This window comes from Hemiscyllium ocellatum, chromosome 14 (assembly GCF_020745735.1).
Source record: "Hemiscyllium ocellatum isolate sHemOce1 chromosome 14, sHemOce1.pat.X.cur, whole genome shotgun sequence".
Taxonomy (NCBI): Eukaryota; Metazoa; Chordata; class Chondrichthyes; order Orectolobiformes; family Hemiscylliidae; genus Hemiscyllium; species Hemiscyllium ocellatum.
The window spans coordinates 14155327-14174318 of record NC_083414.1 but is presented as its reverse complement, the minus strand read 5'-3'; the positions used below and the strand labels follow the sequence as shown (position 1 = coordinate 14174318).

Below are 18992 nucleotides of genomic sequence, written 5' to 3'. Positions count from 1 at the left end.
ACCTGATACCTAAACATTCAGCACGACTATCGGCTTGAAGACCATCGAGAAGAAAATGGCCATTCACTCCTTCAGGCCACAAGCAATTGGCATAGTTCTGTGCCAGTGTCCCAGGACATTCTAAGTCTGGGGTTTGCAAAGCATCTCACTCATCTGGGGGAGATGCCATCAAGGACGTTAGATTTTGGGCATCCTGTACCACCACCTCATCCTGAGGGGACGTTCGGCTGTGATTTCTTCATGTGGAGGCTGTTTAGCAGCCACTGGAGGTTGCTGCTGCTCCTGGGTTTTCTGGCACATCTCCTTCTCCTCCATATCTTTGTGCCTTCATAGCAACAGCAATGATGACCCCTGCTGTGACTGGTTTCATTGGTTACAGTTCCAATGAACTCGTGTAGACAAAATCAGAAATAGAACTGCCATTTGGTCAAAGCACATACAGTGTGTTCGCCACAGAAGTTGCCGGCACATGGTGGGGGTGTGAGATTGTTGTAGCACAGTGATGTTCAGCATCATGTCCACTCCCTTGACTGGTCACTGCTGACAACCATGACTAGTGCCTGTCCGATGCCGACATCTGATTGTGTTGGCGTGGGAGTGGGAGCTGTGGTTGCAGACAGTCACTATTCTTGGAGCATAACCTGAGATGTTAGGGATTATTGTCCAAGATGGTGGCCGGGAGGATCGAGAATTCAAGCAGAGCTGCCAGGTATACCATTCTGATTTTTACATTAGTTTCTCTCTGACATGTGGGAGAATAGGAAACTGCACATCAATGAGATGAGATTGACGTGTAAACTAATCCAAATGAGCCACTTGCCACTCACTGGTGAGAATCTTACACTGTTCAAACCTTGGTTGCATTTTTTTCATGACATTAAGAACTTCATTTCTCTGAACGCACCTTATATTCCCAACTGAATTGCCACCTCACTCAGAGGCTGGGAAAGTTCAACCCTTAATTTCTCTTCTCTCTTCGATCTTCATTCAAATATGTAAGAACATGTTTGGTTTATCAACACAGCCAATATACCATGAATATTTTCCCTCATTACTGGCAGGAGGTAAACGGAACCGGTAATTAAAGCACATAAAAGCTGTTGTGAGTTTGTCATGCAAACACCTATTTTGGATTTAGCTCTGGTGGGTTTTGCAAGGACATGAGAAGAAGGGAGGGAAGCAACTCTTGAGAGGTGGGTCACTATATATAAATGAGGTTGCATGTCTCAGGTTTTAGCTCATTAATCAACCGCAGACTGGATTTCCCAGAGCTTGGGATATCCCGCAACTAAAGAGAGACCAGAACTGTTGGCCTCCAGTAAGTTTTCCTGCACTGCTTGTGAGTTAGAAGAAGCAGACTTCCCTCCCTCCACTCAATCTGCCCCCAGCCAGGGTCTCTTAACCAATACCCTCTTGGATTTTAATCAGGGTCTCACTCCTCAAGATTCAAGTCATCAAGGCCCCCACAACAGTCTGTCAATCTGCTTCTGCAATTTCTGTTTCCCAATAATCTCCACCTCTGTAATTTATCCCCTACCAGCATATCTTCTCCTCTGCTTCCACCCTTCCTCTATCTCTCCCTCCTCTCTAGCCTTCAGCTGTAACCATGTACCATAGGCCTTGCTGACAGACAGTCTCTCGACCTGCTTGGCTATCGAGCAAGAAATGGAGAAAGCATTAATATCTTAGGTTAGTTCACCAGGAACTGATTCCAGGTAGTATATCGTGGTCTCTCAAGATCACCCCATTGCCTCCACCATGAACACTGGGGCCTATATACAGTGTGAATTAACTTCAGTCCATTCCCCCCCCCCGCCCCCGTCTTACCCCATAACCCTTATACCTTTTCCCTTCTCTTGTGAATGTTATTATTTTGGGCAACACAGACACAAAAGATTTCCAAGACAAAAAAAATGCCCTCAGTCTCATCAGTTGGTTTACGAATTGTCTGAAATCCATGTCCTCGGTTTACTAAAGGTGGAATTTTTATAGCTTCAGAGAGAGACAACCTGTGGCAGTTTAAACTGAGGGTCACCGCACTTCAGATGAGCTTGAGAAACTGAGATTTTGGTGGTGAGCTCTACCACTTTGGGAATTGAATGTTGTTGGCATCACTCTTTATTAGAAACTAGCCATCCAGCAAACTAAGCTGACTGACCTCTTACTAACACCCTTTGTTCTTATTCACTCTTTCAAAACCATTCATAATTTTGATGGATACATTTGTTTTAAGAGTGTCCAGAATTAATTACAGCATTATTTTAGGGACACAGTAAAGTCATTAAACAAAGGACCGCATACTCTTAGGTATATAAATATACATAAACAATAATAACAAAATAAATATGAACTAGACACTAATGGAGAGAGTGAAGGCTGTCTCGAAATTGCTCTGTTTTACAATTGTCATTTTCTTGTATATTTTCAGCTCCAGAGGTGGTTGGACGACAGAAATATGGACGACCAGTTGACTGCTGGGCCATTGGAGTGATCATGTATATACTGTACGTATTAATTCTTCTGGGTTCAGGATTATAGGAGTGTTGGGGAATCAGTTTTTAACATTCTGCTTACTTTCAAGTATATGAAAACATATTCCATAATAGCCCATGTATTAACATTTAACCGTCGGTATCACCAATTACATCTTATCTCCTTCGCAATCTTTAATGGGTCACACCAATTTTATTAAAATAGCATTCAGCATGTTAATCTAGATAGAGTTGTATAGATGGAATCCTCCCTACAGAACAGGGGAGAGTCAAGTTAAATTGTTCCTGTTAGAATATACACAGCAATACATTGCTTCATTTATTAAACATATATTTACATATTTTTTTTAAAAGGCAGGGACAGAAAACAGACAAGTGGTTCTCCTTTTTCCTAACCCAGATCAGATGCTGTAGCATACAAAATCTGACAATGTGATAAATTACAATGAGTATTACGCAAGATTTTAAAAGAACATATAAGCACAGCAGCAAGAGTATATAGATATTAGCAGTACAGCTCCAGTGCACGGAAATAGAAAGTAATACATTTCCAAAATGCAATGCCTTAGATTGAAATAGGTTGTTCACAGATATTGGGCAAGAGTAACCACATAATAACCATATGCAATAGATGTAAGTGCTGAAGGAACCATTGCCTAGTAAAAAGAGTTAGCTTCTTCACATGAGGAATGAACAAAATTGGGGACAAACTAAAAGAAGCTTCCTTTAATTCACAGAGTATCATCCCAATAAGACTCTGATAGAGAGGTTGGAGGCTAAAAGGAGAGAAGATTTTTTTTACTAAAGAAGGCAGTGGCGTAGTGGTCATGTCACTGAATTAGTATCTAAAGGCCCAGTTAATGTTCTAGGGGGTTTGAAATCTGCAATTAAAATCTAGTTTAGTGGTGATGATGTAACCACTATCAATAAAAAAAAAACCCAACAGGTTCACTAATATCCCTTAGGGAAGGACATCTTCCGTCCTTACCTGGTCTGGGCCCATTTGTCAATCCAGACCCACAGCAGTGTGGTTGGATCTTAACTTCTCCCTAAGATGGCCAAACGAACCAATCGTTCAAGGGCATTGACAGATGGGCAACAAATGCTGGCTTTGCCGGTGATGCCAACATCCCATCAAATATAAAACAAAATCTTGATTTATGAGCATATGAATTAGGAGCAGGAGTAGGCCAATTAGCCCCACAAACCCACTCCACCATTTAATAAGAACTGATCTGATTGTGGTCTCTCAAACTCCATTTTCCTGTGAATACCTGACAAACTTTGAATCCATTGCTGCTTTTAAAGTATTTAATGATGCTGCTTCCACTGTTTTCTGGGGAAGAGAGTTTCTTAAATTCAAGACGCTCTGAAAGGGTGTGAGAGATTTCGGAACAATGTTTACATTTTTGGCTGTTTAATGCTTTACCATTGCTCCAAGAGAATCAAGCCTAGATGTTTCAGTTATTAAAATGCAAGAGAGATGCCAGTTATAGAGTCATAGAGATGTACAGCATGGAAACAGACCCTTTGATCCAACCTATCCATGCCAACCAGATATCCCAACCCAATCTAGTCCCACCTGCCAGCACCCGGCCCATATCCCTCCAAATCCTTCCTATTCATATACATATTCAAATGCCTCTTAAATGTTGCAATTGTACCAGCCTCCACCAGTTCCTCTGGCAGCTCAATCCATACACTACCACCCTCTGCGTGAAAAAGTTGCCCCTTAGGTCTCTTTTATATCTTTCCCCCTCACCCTAAACCTATGCCCTCTAGTTCTAGACTCCCCGACCCCAGGGAAAAGACTTTGTCACCTCTATAACGTCACCCCTCAGCCTCCGACACTCCAGGGAAGACAGCCCCAGCCTGTTCAGCTTCTCCCTATAGCTCAAATCCTCCAACCCTGGCAACATCCTTGTAAATCTTTTCTGAACCCTTTCAAGTTTCACAACATCTTTCCAATAGGAAGCAGACCTGAATTGCACGCAGTTTTCCAACTGTGGCCTAATCAATGTCCTGTGCAGCCGCAACATGACCTCCCAGTTCCTGTACTCAATACCCTGACCAATAAATGAAAGCATACCAAACACCTTCTTCACTATCCTATCTACCTGCGACTCCACTTTCAAGGAGCAATGAACCTGCACTCCAAGGTCTCTTTGTTCAGCAAGACTCCCTTGGACCTTACCATTAAGTGTATAAGTGCTGCTAAGATTTGCTTTCCCAAAATGCAGCACCTCACATTTATCTGAATTAAACTCCATCTGCCACTTCTCCACCCATTGGCCCATCTCATCAAGATCCTGTTGTAATCTGAGGTAACCCTCTTCGCTGTCCATTACACCTCCAATTTTGGTATCATCTGCAAACTTACTAACTGTACCTCTTATGCTCACATCCAAATCATTTGTGTAAATGACAAAAAGTAGAGGACCCAGCACGGATCCTTATGGTACTCCACTGGTCACAGGCCTCCAGTCTGAAAAACAACCCTCCACCCTCTGTCTTCTACCTTTGAGCCAGTTCTGTATCCAAATAGCTAGTTTTCCCGGTATTCCATGAGATCTAACCTTGCTAATCAGTCTCCCATGAGGAACCTTGTTGAACGCCTTACTGAAGTCCATATAGATCACATCTACTGCTCTGCCCTCATCAATCTTCTTTGTTACTTCTTCAAAAAACTCAATCAAGCTTGTGAGACATGATTTCCCATGCACAAAGTCATGTTGACTATCCCTAATCAGTCCTTGCCTTTCCAAATACATGTACATCCTGTCCCTCAGGATTCCCTCCAACAACTTGCCCACCACCGAGGTCAGGCTCACCGGTTTATAGTTCCCTGGCTTGTCTTTACCGCCCTTCTTAAACAGTGGCACCACGTTTGCCAATCTCCAGTCTTCCGGCACCTCACCTGTGACTATCGATGGTACAAATATCTCAGCAAGAGGCCTAGCAATCACTTCTTTAGCTTCCCACAGAGTTCCCACAGAGTTGCACTCATTAAAGCAGGTAAGGAGATTCTTCAATGGAATCACAGCAATATAGACAATGAAGAAGTCAGTGATAACAAAAAGGAACAGTGTCAGGAGTAGACAAGCATCCTGAAAAATTCCAGAAGTTGGAATATCCGCTGGACAGCCCAGAAGTGCCATTGCATGATCGGAAAGGATAGGATCCTGGTTTGATTTACTGCTTATCTGGTCATGTATTACATCAAGGAAACTGGTAACCGAGAAAAATAAGCAGCATCTATTAAAACAGAGCTCAGCATTAATGTAATCAACAAAGCAGTTTGTTTGAAAAATTCAAATTAGACATTCCCTTAGTAACAAATCAGCAACACTTTTTTGTCAATTCCTATTTGGATGTTCAACAAAGCACCAGTTGACAGTTTATTTCCAAAAGATGGCAAGAACTGCATTCCGTGATAGTCTGTTCCAAGCGGGTTGGCAGCCAGCATGCTAGTTTCAGATCACAACCTGTTCCAATCAGATCCATGTTCACTGTCTCAGGTGGCAGCTAACAGCTCTGAGTGTCAAGAACTTTGTCTTCAGATGCACTTACTCACACTCAGCTCTTGAAAGTCGAGCTGTTCCTGGAGCATCATTTTTAACTCAGTAATTTACTGATCTCTCATGAATTCAGCTCTCCCCGGGTAATGCTGGGAGGAACCGCAAGGTTTGCAACAGACTCAATTTTTGGGATTTGTCACGCAGCTCACGGGGTACAGCAGTGTTGCCAAGTAACCAAATGTCTGTATTTACCAGAAAGAAGGAGACATAACAAACGTAGAAAATAGAACAATCCTTTGAGCTTGCTGTGTCGTTCAAATGATCATGGCTGATCACCGAACACAGGATGCTGTTCCCACTATCACCTCCAGCCTTCAATCCCTACAGCCTGAAGAGCTATACCTAACCTCTCCTTGAAAACATTCAATGTGTTGACCTCAATAGCTTTCTGTGACAAAGAATTCCACAGGCTTATCAATCTCTGGCTGAAAAAATTCCTCTTCATCTTAGTCCTAAATAGCCTTCCCTCATGTCCTTAGTTTGAAACCCCTGGTTCTGGACTCCCTAGTCATCAGGAACATCCTTCCTGTGTTCTGTTAGAATTTTATAGGTTTTTTATAGAATATAGTCCTAACCAATTCAGTCTAACGTCATTCATCAGTTCTACCATCCCAAGAAGCAGTCTGCTAAATATTTGCTGCACTCCCTCCATAGCCAGAACATCTTTCCCAAATAAGGAAAACAATGTTGAATGCAATATTCCAGGCATCTCATCATGGTCCTGTACAACTGCAGTAAGACATCTCTGCTCCTGTACTCAAATCCTCTTGCTAGGGTGGCCAACATACCACTTGTCTTCTCCGCCTGCACGCTTATTTTCAACTTGTGTATAACGACACTCTGGTCTCATTGCACCTCCCCCTTTCCCAGTCTACCACCATGCGTGGTGCCAAGGCTTTATCCTGTTTGGAGTTGAGGTAGCATAGGCAGCATGATCAGAGGAGAGCACAAACCATTCAGTTTAAAATCTAGACTGAATGCAGCATGGATTGATGGAGTGAAATGCTTCTCTCTATCTTTCTGTCAATTTGTAAGGATCTCAGCTGAAATAAGGACTGAGCAAATCCAATGCAGTTTCCTGCTAAGGAAGGCAAAAATGACTGCCATTAATAAACTGAGCATCTCACTCATGCAATTCATATGGATGGCCCATGTAGAAAGAGAAACCATGGTTTTTCCAAGTCTGATGTTAAGATTCATTGTTCATTCTCACATGGTTCTAGGTGTTATCTGCTGTCTAAGCAAACATTGTTGACAAAATAGTACAGAAGTAGAATCAACAAGTTTCTGTCATGAACATTAATCTGGATAGCAAAGGCAGTGTTGCATACCATCTAAATATGCAGCACAGCAGCTCAGCAAGGCTCTTAGGACAGCGCTTTCTAAACTTGCAACCTCGACCATCTAGAAGGATACGGGCTGGATATAAATTGGAACACTGCTTCCTGCAAATTTTCCCTTCACATACCAATACTGAGTTGGAACTAGCCACAGTCCTTTCACTGTCGCTGGTTCAAAACCCGGAATTTCCTTCCTGTTGTCACTGTGGGTGTCCGACACCAAATGCCCTCTTGAATATCTTTGGGCAGTGCTTTCTAGATTCATAGCACTTGTTCTGTAGAAAAGATCCTCACCTCAGTTTTGCTACTTTTGCAAATCACTTTAAATCTGTGTCCTCTCATTCTCAATCCTTTTATGAACGGGAACAGCTTCTCCCCATATAATTTCTCCAAATCCATCATGCTGCCTCATCTTAGTTTGTGGGCTAAATGTTGGTCAGGTCACTGGGGAGAAGTTCCCTGCAGCTCTTTGAAGACTTTGAAGGTCACGGGATCTCTTTTGTTCATCTAAAGAACAGGATCAGTTTAAAATCCCATCCGAAGGCTGGTACCACAACCTTGTAACATGTCCTCGCTATTGCACTGCTTACTGTACTCAGGCTTGCTGTTGAATCCAACTAATGGAAACTGCTGCCTCACACCACTAGGCACCTAGTTTTGATTCCAGCCTTGGGCGACTGTCTGTGGAGTTTGTACATTCTCCCTGCATCTGTATGGGTTTCCATCAGGTGTTCCGGTTTCCTCCTAGAGTCCAGGTTAGGTGGATTGGCCATGCTAAATTGTCCCATAGTGTCCAGGGATGTGTAGGTTAGGTTGGTTAACCATGGAAAATGCCAGATTATAGGGTAGTAAGTAGGTCTGGATGAGATGCTCTTCAGCCAGTGGGTGTGGACGCTTCCACACTGTAGGGATTCTAAGAATCTTTTAGAATCAAGGTTGTTCTTTTTCTGTCAGGTTATCAGGGAACCCACCTTTTTATGATGAAAATGATGATGAAGATTATGAAAACCATGACAAGAACTTATTCCGAAAAATTCTAGCTGGGGACTATGAATTTGATTCTCCATACTGGGATGACATTTCAGAAGCTGGTAAGCATTGAACTGGTGCTTTACAACATTGAAACATGAGTAGGCCATTCAGACCCATTTACTCTCCTCATCTTCTGTATCCCTTGAAATCCTCGCCAAATAGAAACCTTATTGATGTCAGCCTCAAAGTGCTAATTATCCCCCATTAGGATCTTTTGATGATGAGGACTCCAGATTTCTACTACTCTTTAAGTGTTTAATATTTTCAGTGTGCAACCAAACTTTTCAAACCTTTTGGTAAAGTTAGATTCTTTCCCTTAAGATTTAAAGAAATACCAGTAAATCTCAGAATTGAAATTACCTCATGTAAGAATTGTTCTCAGATTTCAATCAGTGAAGACAGTGTTGCTACTGGGAGGGAAGTTGTCATTGGATCTAATAATCGAGAATCCAAGTTTGAGGTTCCGAAGACATGGGTTCAGATCTCTTAACGACAGAAGGTGAATTCAATAAAAACCTTGAACAACAAAAACATAGAATCAATTCTTGTAAAAGCCCATCTGGTCCATTAATGTCCTTCAGGGAAGGAAATCTGCTGTCCTTGACCAGCCTACATGTGACTCCAGACCTGTAGCGATGTGCTGACAGTTAAGTGTCCTATGGGCAGTAAGTGCTGGTTGAACTCACATCCAATGTACAAAAAGAAAAATACTGGATTTGGCTGAAAATTAAATGCCATCCAGAGATGTCATATTTTGATAGTACCTTTCAAATCTCAAAGGTGCCAATGTACTCAACAGCCTTTTGAAACGTAGTCATTGTTGTTATGAGGCCAAACATGACATTCAGTTCATCTACAACAGTAAGAACCCATGACCGGCCGACTACTCAGTTAATCCGGTTCTGGTTGAGAATTACTGTGGTAAATTATGCTGGTGAAGGGCATTTATGGGTTAATCCTTGATGAAAAGGCTTCAAAGCCATGTGTGTACCTGGGAGAACAGTATCAGTGGGCAGGCAGGCAGTATACTGTACTGTGGACAACACTACAGAAGGTGGCTGTTGGAAATCTAAAAGACTTAGTGGTTGCTATACAGTTGGTTACTGACTCGTTCAAGGAATCAGTAGTATTGATTGATTGAGAATGAGGGTATTTTTCCATACATTTTGTCCATTTAAGAGAATCATCAAGAATAGAGCCACACAGAGACTCTGTTGAAAAAAGTATTATTTCCTTTCATTAATCGAAATCTTGCTTTTGAGTCTGAGTCTGATCGGCTACCTTCAGTATAATATTAAAGTTCAATCACCAAATCTTGATTTCCAGCCCCCTCTATTGGAAATTCTAAACACTGAATGAATATTCAACCTTTTTTTTATGGAAGGTCATGACATGAGAAGGAATGTCTTTGAAGTTGCTCCCATTTAACCACTGTAACTTCTCTGGAAGTTCAGAAGAAACCTTAAGTACACGGAAAAATGCACAATTCTACCAAAGATGTGGAGGTGCCGGTAGAAAATCAAAAGGTTATAGTCCAACAGGTTTATTTGAAATTGCAACCTGTCGGATTCGCCTGAGGAAGGAGTGGATCTCTGCAATTTCAAATAAACCTGTTGAACTGTAACCTGGCGTCAATTAATTTTTGATTTCTAACTAATTTAGGTCAAAGGAGGGAGAGTAGATCTGAAGAAATTTCTGGCCCAACTTCATACAATTGAAAATCCAAAGGCCAACAATTTTGGAGTAATTGTCAAGTTTTTTTTTAACTTAAGCAGTAACATTGTTTTTTTCAAACACAATCATCATTCTTTGTCATGATTTGGAGATGTCGGTGTTGGACTGGGGTGTACAAAGTTAAAAATCACACAACACCAGGTTATAGTCCAACAGGTTTAATTGGAAGCACACTAGCTTTCTGAGCAACGCTCCTTCATCAGGTGATTGTCCGAAAGCTAGTGTGCTTCCAATTAAACCTGTTGGACTCTCACCTGGTGTTGTGTGATTTTTAACATCATTCTTTGTGTTATTCGTTTGTGACTCATTAACTCTACATAATCAATCCCACACATTGTCGATAAACACTACATTAGTGAAATTAATCTGAAGCTGTTTCATTAATTCTAGTCTCTGGTGGCAGTTAAATGGCCCAAACAAAGTGCTGTCAACAAGTGAATCAGGGTTAAAAGGCAAGTAATTAGATTATGGTGCATAAATGCGATTAAACCACCAGGTCTGTAGAGAGAGAAATGGAGTTAACATTTCAGGTCTGTGACCACTCATTTGGAACTGAGAAAAGTTAAAAATGTGATGCAACTTGAGAAAGTGAAAGAGAAAAAAAAGATAAGGTCTGTGATAGAGTGAAGGACACAAGAGATTCACAATGGTAGGGTCCTGAATAGTTTATATCTGGAAGCGAGGGGAAAAAAGAATGAGAGAGAGAAAACAAAACTGGCAACAAAGGTTATAATCTAGAATTGTTGAAGTCTATAAGGCTGCAAAGTTCCCAAAGAAAGGTGAACTGCTGTTCCTTGAGTTTGCACTGAATTGCACTGAAATATTATCACGGACCAAGGACAGAAAAGTCAGAGTGCAAGCAACAGGCACTTTTAACAATGTCACAGGCAAGTAGAACAAATAAATCATATTTTCAGCTGGATAGCATACTGGACCTCAATATTTGGGAACAGAGAAATAAAGAAGCAATTGCATGGCTTTAAGAAAGACCTAGGAGTTTTCTCTGGAGAGGTGCTGTGACGAGGGGAATGTTGATTGAGACCAAGGACAGAATGGAATGGAGGGAACTGTCCTCTTGAAGTGTCAAGGAGAGGTCAGTATGGCGGAAGATGAGAACAAAGAAAGCCTTATCGTACTTCTGCGAGGGATGGAAAGGGGTAAGAGCAAACTTCATTAAATAGAGGTTGGGAGTTCTACGATGGGAGGGAATCTTTGGTTGAGGAAAAAGGAAGGTATATTCATTAATATGGAAAGTTGCATCACCTGAATAATTGGAGAAGCCGAGAGAATGGAGAATTCTCACCTGAAGCATGTTGTAAGGAAGTCAATCAATGTGATTGTCAATGATGAATTTTAAATCTGGAAACTGATAATGAGGACAGTCTTGTCAACAAAGTTGACAACAGGAAGGATGGCTTTGCCATGTCAATTTTTAAATATGTTGTATTTCTAATCAGCAAAAGATCTGGTGAGTCGCTTGATGGAGGTTGACCAGGACACAAGGATAACAGCTCAAGAAGCCATAAACCATGAATGGTAAGCTGGAACTAAGACTTGATCAGCAAGAGGAAAATCATGCAGATGCTGAAAATCGGAAACTAAAACTGCTGGAAATACTCAGCAACCGAGCTATCGTTTCAAGCTGAAATGATCTGCTGAAAGGACATTTTGATATGAAACATTGAACAGAATCTTCTCTCACTGGGAATGAGCTCAAGAGCAGAATGGTTTAGACGGGATGGTAATGTACCTGAATCCCAACCAATTTTGCCAGAAATTACTTTCTAGGTTGGAAATGTCCATGGTTGACCTTGCCGCCCCGCCATCAAATTAACCTATTGTGGCCAATATTAGACCAGTTAAGGGCCTTATATTGAATCCAACTGTAAACAAGCCTGTCACCACCTGGTGTGTGGTCAAACTATGTGGCCACTTGTTACCTCAAATTTTAGGATGGAGGGGATGTTGGTGGCCCCTTGATCAAAAGCAATGAGTGCAACATTGGGAAGAGGGTGGCACTGCTTAGAGACACTCCCCTTGCCCTTGGGACACAATTCCCTCTTCTGCCCCTTTCCATGCAACATGAACTCCTGAAACTAGACCCGTTTGGCCTGGGTGCATTATGACTCTGGGACTTGGCGGAGGGGGTGGGGTGTCGTTCTTACAGCAGTCTTCTCTTCTTTTCCTTTACACCAAGAAATGCTATCACACAGAACTGAGTGACATTCCCAACGCCAATTCACCATGACTTTTTTCTAACTACCAATCATCACCAGCCAATTAAATATTTACAGGCAAAGCCCATTATGGGCAATGCGAACCATCAAATGTGAAAGGGGGAGAGGGCGGGAGAGCGGGAAGAGGCTAAATCAAATGGGGAGGGGGAAATAAAGCACTGTATCACCAGTGATGCCCACTTCTCTTTAAAGGCATGTAGAGCACTGGTAGGTACTATATGCTCCTTCAGAGAAAGTGAGGACTGCAGATGCTGGAGATCAGAGTCAACACATCAGCGGCACGGTGGCACAGTGGTTAGCACTGCTGCCTCACAGCGCCAGAGACCTGGGTTCAATTCCCACCTCAGGTGACTGACTGTGTGGAGTTTGCACATTCTCCCCGTGTCTGCGTGGGTTTCCTCCGGGTGCTCCGGTTTCCTCCCACAGTCCAAAGATGTGCGAGTCAGGTGAATTGGCCATGCTAAATTGCCCGTAGTGTTAGGTAAAGGGGTAAATGTAGGGGTATGGGTGGGTTGCGCTTCGGTGGGTCGGTGTGGACTTGTTGGGCTGAAGGGCCTGTTTCCACACTGTAAGTAATCTAAAAAAAAAATGTGGAGCTAGAAAAGTACAGCAGCTCAGGCAGCATCCGAGAAGCAGGAGAATTGATGTTTTGGCCATAAGCCCTTCGTCAGGAATGTTCCCTCTGCACTGTATGCTCCCTTTCCAATGAGGTAAAAACAATGACTGCAGATGCTGGAAACCAGATTCTGGATCAATGGTGCTGGAAGAGCACAGCAGTTCAGGCAGCATCCAACGAGCAGCGAAATCGCCCGAAACGTCGATTTCACTGCTCGTTGGATGCTGCCTGAACTGCTGTGCTCTTCCAGCACCACTGATCCAGAATCCCTTTCCAATGACACAGGGCAGTAGTCTTGTCAGTGGTGCTTCTGAGCACCTCTCAGCCTCTGATTGCCCATTAGCTCCCGTGAGAAAGGACCTGAGTTCTTGAAGCCATGGAAAGCTCTGCTGGTGACCTCACCACTGCCTTTTCAGCATGCCCTCCCAGAGAGGCACCATGGGCCTCTCACCAACTCCCCAGCCAGCAGGTGAGACTCCTCGAGGCCTCAGTAAGAATCTGCCCGTTAGTTCTGTATTGCTCCATAATTACTGCCTAAGCTGTTGAGTATTTGCAAATTTTCTTTTTGTTTGGATAAGCAAAGTCTGTCAGAATACTCAAACTTGTTTTCAAGTGTCTCCTTTCTTGCCCACACAGGATTTCAGGAAATGCAGCTTCAGACAAGAACATCAAGGATGGTGTCTGTGCTCAAATTGAAAAAAATTTTGCCAAAGCGAAATGGAAGGTACTTGAAGTAAATACCATTTTTCCTGGCTTTAATCGTTGTTTTGTGATCACATCGTTGTTGTTGTTGGTGTTTGTGTCTGCAGTGGAGTATGTTCTCATCTTCTACATTCCATCCACTTGATTTGTATATCACTTTCAATCCGACAGCCGCAGATAAGCAAGATAGTGACTCAAACAATACCAGCCACTTGAACCGGACAATTAGAGTGGGACTCATAAAATGGAGAACATATGATGGTTTAGTCTCATATTGTAGTTCATTACTGAAGGTGTACTGCATTAGAGGCAATTTACCATCATTCGGTTAAACCAGAAATGTATTTATTAGGATTTTATTTTCATTTATTCAATTGGCGTTGGTGTCCAAAAATCAACATTAGCCAACCTGTTCAACCATTTTAATGATTTAAGAATCAACCACACTGCTGTTGGTCTGGAGTCACAGATAGAATCACTACAGTGTGGAAGTAGGCCATTTGGCCCATCAAGTCCACACTGACCCTCCGAAGAGTACCCCACCCAGACTCACCCTACCCTATAACCTTGTGTTTCCCATGGCTAATCCACCAGCAGCTCCCTGACTACTGTGGGCAATTTCGCACGGCCAGCCAACCCACCTAGCCCTAGCCTGCACATCTTTGAACTGTGGGAGGAAATTAGAGCACCAGAGGAAACCCACACAGAATGTGAAAACTCTATACAGTCACTCATCTCAGGGTGGAATCGAACACAAGTCCCTGGCATTGTGAGGTAGCATTGCTAATCACTGAGCCATCATGCCACTGTAATGATGTTAATGAACCATGAGTCTGCCAAGTAAATCTTAGAGTTAGATTTTCACACAGAGTTAGATTACTTACAGTGTGGAAACAGGCCCTTCGGCCCAACAAGTCCACACCGACCCGCCGAAGCGCAACCCACCCAAACCCCTACATTTACCCCTTACCTAACACTACGGCCAATTTAGCATGGCCAATTCACCTGACCCGCACATCTTTGTGACTGTGGGAGGAAACCGGAGCACCCGGAGGAAACCCACGCAGACACGGGGAGAACGTGCAAACTCCACACAGACAGTCGCCCGAGGCGAGAATTGAACCCGGGTCCCTGGTGCTGTGAGGCAGCAGTGCTAACCACTGTGCCACCGTGCCGCCCCTAATTAGTATCATGATTACCAGTATGATGTTAGTTTTGTTTTAATTCCAGATGTATTTGTTTAATGGAGTTTAAATTTCACAGTTGCCAATGGTGGGTTTTGAACACGTGTCTCCAAATCATTAGTCTAGTCCTCTGAATTACTAGCCCAGTAACATAGATATTAAGTTACTTAACTCTAAATAATCCAATGTTGAAAATCCCATGGTAGAAATGCAGGGATCCTCCTTATATTCTAACCAATGTTCTCTCTTCACCTGTACCATCAGAAATAATCTTCCACTGATATTCATTTGAAATTGGACTGGACATTCATTTAATTGTTTTCTTGTCCTGCTAGTCATCCCAAAAGCACCACCTCACCTTTTGCAAGATTAAATTCCATTTGCCACTGTACAAACCATCCATATTGTCCTGTAGTCCTGGCAGCAGGAGGTTATTGAAAGACACCCACATGCTTTGCCTGTCAAATGGCCCTCAACACTGCAAATACCGTTCCACAAACTGCATCCTGCCTTTACTCACCTGCATCCCGGAATCCAGCCAATGATCCCTGAAGCACTACCAGCAGTAGCTACTGCTCTTGGTGGCTGGTAGCTCTCAGCAAACAGAGTTTCCGCCACCAGTATCTTTAAACCCAAGGGAGGCCTGCACTGTTAATTTGTGCAGGTCTCTGAAATAACTGTACAGAGGTTGGTATCCTATCACCATGTCACCCTTTATTTACTTGTGTACAGTATGCTAGCTGTGAGTCAGTCCCTTAAGCGAAGAGATTCTGAATCCCAGGGTTAACAACCCCAGTCAAGAATCTCATAGTCAATAAGATCCACCTGGTTCCAATCACTACAGTCTGCCATGGAAATGACTCATGTTTCCTACTGACTCTTGAATCAGTGATCAGGCCTTGCTTAGGTAACACTGAGCTGAAAATGTGTTGCTGGAAAAGTGCAGCAGGTCAGGCAGCATCCAAACAACCCAACCACCCCGTGGCTCAACACTTCAACTCCCCCTCCCACTCCACCAAGGACATGCAGGTCCTTAGACTCCTCCATCGCCAGACCATAGCAACACGACGGCTGGAGGAAGAGTGCCTCATAATCCGCATAGGAACCCTCCAACCACAAAGGATGAACTCAGATTTCTCCAGTTTCCACATTTCCCCTCCCCCCACCTTGTCTCAGTCCCAACCCTCGAACTCAGCACCGCCCTCCTAACCTGCAATCTTCTTCCTGACCTCTCCGCCCTCACCCCCATTCCGGCCTATCACCCTCACCTTAACCTCCTTCCACCTATTGCATTTCCAACGCCCCTCCCCCAAGTCCCTTCTCCCTACCTTTTATCTTAGCCTGTTGGACACACTTTCCTCATTCCTGAAGAAGGGCTCATCCTCGAAACGTCGATTCTCCTGCTCCGCTTTTCCAGCATCACATTTTCAGCTCTGATCTCCAGCATCTTCAGTCCTCACTTTCTCCTTAGCTAACACTGAAGCCTACCCATTGAGTTATCTGCTGAGCATGTGATACATTGTGCAAAGATATTTTGACAGAATAAGGAGCAGATTGTAGATATGAAATTCACTCATCTGTGTTCTCTGATGGCCAGGAATATATTCATTATTCATATATTCATGCGGTAATAATAGGAGTACATGAGAGCACTAAATTGCACAAAATAGTAATAGCACAGTCAGAAGAGAATGAAAACACATTGATACATTTTGCTGATGTTGTGTTAGTTTTCTGATGTATGTATCTATGTACTATGTACTGTTGATGTACTGTGTTTTAGTACTGGCATAATTGGAATGAAGGATGCACTGGTAGAATTAGTATAAAGAGCTCAGGTGAGACTCTGTATGATATCAGAACCTTGACAAAAATCATGAGGGGCATAGATAAAGTGAATTGCGAATTCCCAGGGTAGGCGAAACTAGAGGGCATAGGTTTAAGGTGACAGGGGTAAGATTTAAAAAGGGGTATTTTTTTCACACGGAGGGTGGTGCATACATGGAATGAACTGCCAGAGGAAGTGTTAGATGCAGGTACAATTATGACATCTAATTTAAAAATCATTTGGTCAGGTACATGAATAGGAAAGGTTTAGAGAGATATGGGCCATTCGCAGGCAAGTGGGAAAACTGGTCAGCATGGATGAGTTGGAACAAAGGGTCTGTTTCTATGCTGTCTGATTCTATGACTCTATGGTTAAATCAGTCAGAATAAATCTGAAGCCACGTGAAGCCAAGAATTTGGTATGTCCATAAGGACCATCACCAATTTTTACAGATGCACCACTGAAAGCATACTGTCTGGGTGCATAACAGCCTGGTATGGCAGTTTCTCTGCCTAGGACTGTAAGAAACTACAGAAGGCTGTGTGCACACAGCCCAGGCCATCACAGAAGTCAACCTTCCATCAATGGATTCCATTAACACACCTCGTTGCCGCGGAAAGGCTGCCAACATCATCAAAGAGCCCTCCCACCCCGGTAGTGCTCTCCTATAACATCTTCCATCCGGCAAAAGATACAGAAGCGTGAACACACGCATCAACAGGTTCAGGAACAGCTTCTTCCCTGATTTTATTAGATTGATGAATGGACTCTCCAACTTCAAATAATGTTGATCTTGCTAATGTTGATCTTGCCTCGCGCATGTCCTGTGCAATGTAACCTGTATGCCTCACTCTGTCCAAGTTTTTCTCACCCTATGATCTGTATGTCCTTGTTTGCCATGATCTGCCTGTACTGCTCACAAAGCTCTTCGCTGTATTTAGATAAATAAATCAAATCAATCAATCAATCAACAAAATGTGAGTCCACAAACTGGGTTATAAAGGGTGACCATATGATGTAGGAGCAGAAGGAGGCCATTCAGCCCTTTGAGTCTGGTCCACCATTCAATGACATCATGGCTGATCAGACAATCCTCAACAGCATTTTCTTGCCTTTTCTCCACAACCTTTGATTCCTTTACTGATTAGGAATAACTATCTCAAGTCCACTGAAGCTTAGATAACTGTTGTGCGTTCATTCTGTCATCTAAAGTAATGAAGTGAATTAAAATAAGAAAGCGATCCAACCTGTGGATATTTTACCAGTCAATCAATCCATCATTCATTCACCCATGATGTCCATGCCTCTTGCCTTTTCCCTTTTTACTTTGTTTTCTCTCTCTCTGACATGCAGAAAGCAGTGAGAGTAACGACAATAATGAAACGCCTGCGGGCGCCTGAGCAAAGTGAGACCGCCAACAAATCACCGACAGCGGTGCCCACTCCATCAGGCGAAGCCGAGAACAAGTCAGCGAGTGACAGCGCGGCTTCACCCAGCCAGACGGACAACTCTGCAAAGGTCGGCGTGACAGCTGAGGCCTCCCCCCGGTGTAACGGAGAGGCGGTCAGCCCCCACAAACCCGCCGCCGAAGCATGGGAAGGACAAAATGGCTGAAACCGTCACCACCCGCAGAGAGAACTTATTGTACAGAATTTTAAAAAAAAAGTTTCACATTTTTAAAAGTTATAGAAGTGGCAGGCATGATCAAATGGATCATACACATAAACAAGAAAATTAAATAAATTGAAGCATTATTCAGATACGATAATTGCCGTAGTTAGTTCCAGCGAGGCATGTGTTAAAAAGTGAGGTTTTGAAGCAATAATTGGCATGTGTGAATACTGTCTTTACTAAAGTGAATCTAGGATGAGCAACTTGGAGGGAGTGCTGTAGCCAAAGCTTAAATTTGCCTGACATCTTTTATTTTCCCACAGTGTATCCACATAGTACACATCTAGGCTATTATTCTTTTCAATCATTTCACTTAGGGGGAAAAAAAAACTATTTTAATTCGAGTTTTTGTTTAAAACCACAGATTTTACTTTTGCTTCCCCCTATTGTGGCCCTGCTCTGAACTGTCTATGGGTAGACCCAGTTAGAATGTTTAATATCAGGCTGCCCCCTTTTTTTTAGTGGAGCTGACACCCTAAGCTCTTGGAACTGAATTTCCAGTTTCTCACAGAATCACATTATTGTTACGGTGCAGAAGGAGGACATTTGGCCCATCATGGATGAGGTTGTCCTTCTGA

The 18992-nt window shown here is 43.0% G+C and overlaps 1 protein-coding gene across 1 annotated transcript in view; it reads left to right on the top strand.

Moving 5' to 3' along the window:
* LOC132822075 (caM kinase-like vesicle-associated protein) overlaps positions 1-18357 on the top strand; it is a 90873-nt gene extending 72516 nt beyond the window's left edge. The window contains exons 6-10 of the mRNA XM_060835091.1: positions 2429-2504; positions 8365-8501; positions 11634-11712; positions 13666-13753; positions 18097-18357. Coding sequence (XP_060691074.1) covers positions 2429-2504; positions 8365-8501; positions 11634-11712; positions 13666-13753; positions 18097-18357 — 641 coding nt within the window. The remainder of the gene's footprint in view (positions 1-2428; positions 2505-8364; positions 8502-11633; positions 11713-13665; positions 13754-18096) is intronic.
* The last annotated feature ends 635 nt before the right edge of the window (positions 18358-18992 follow it).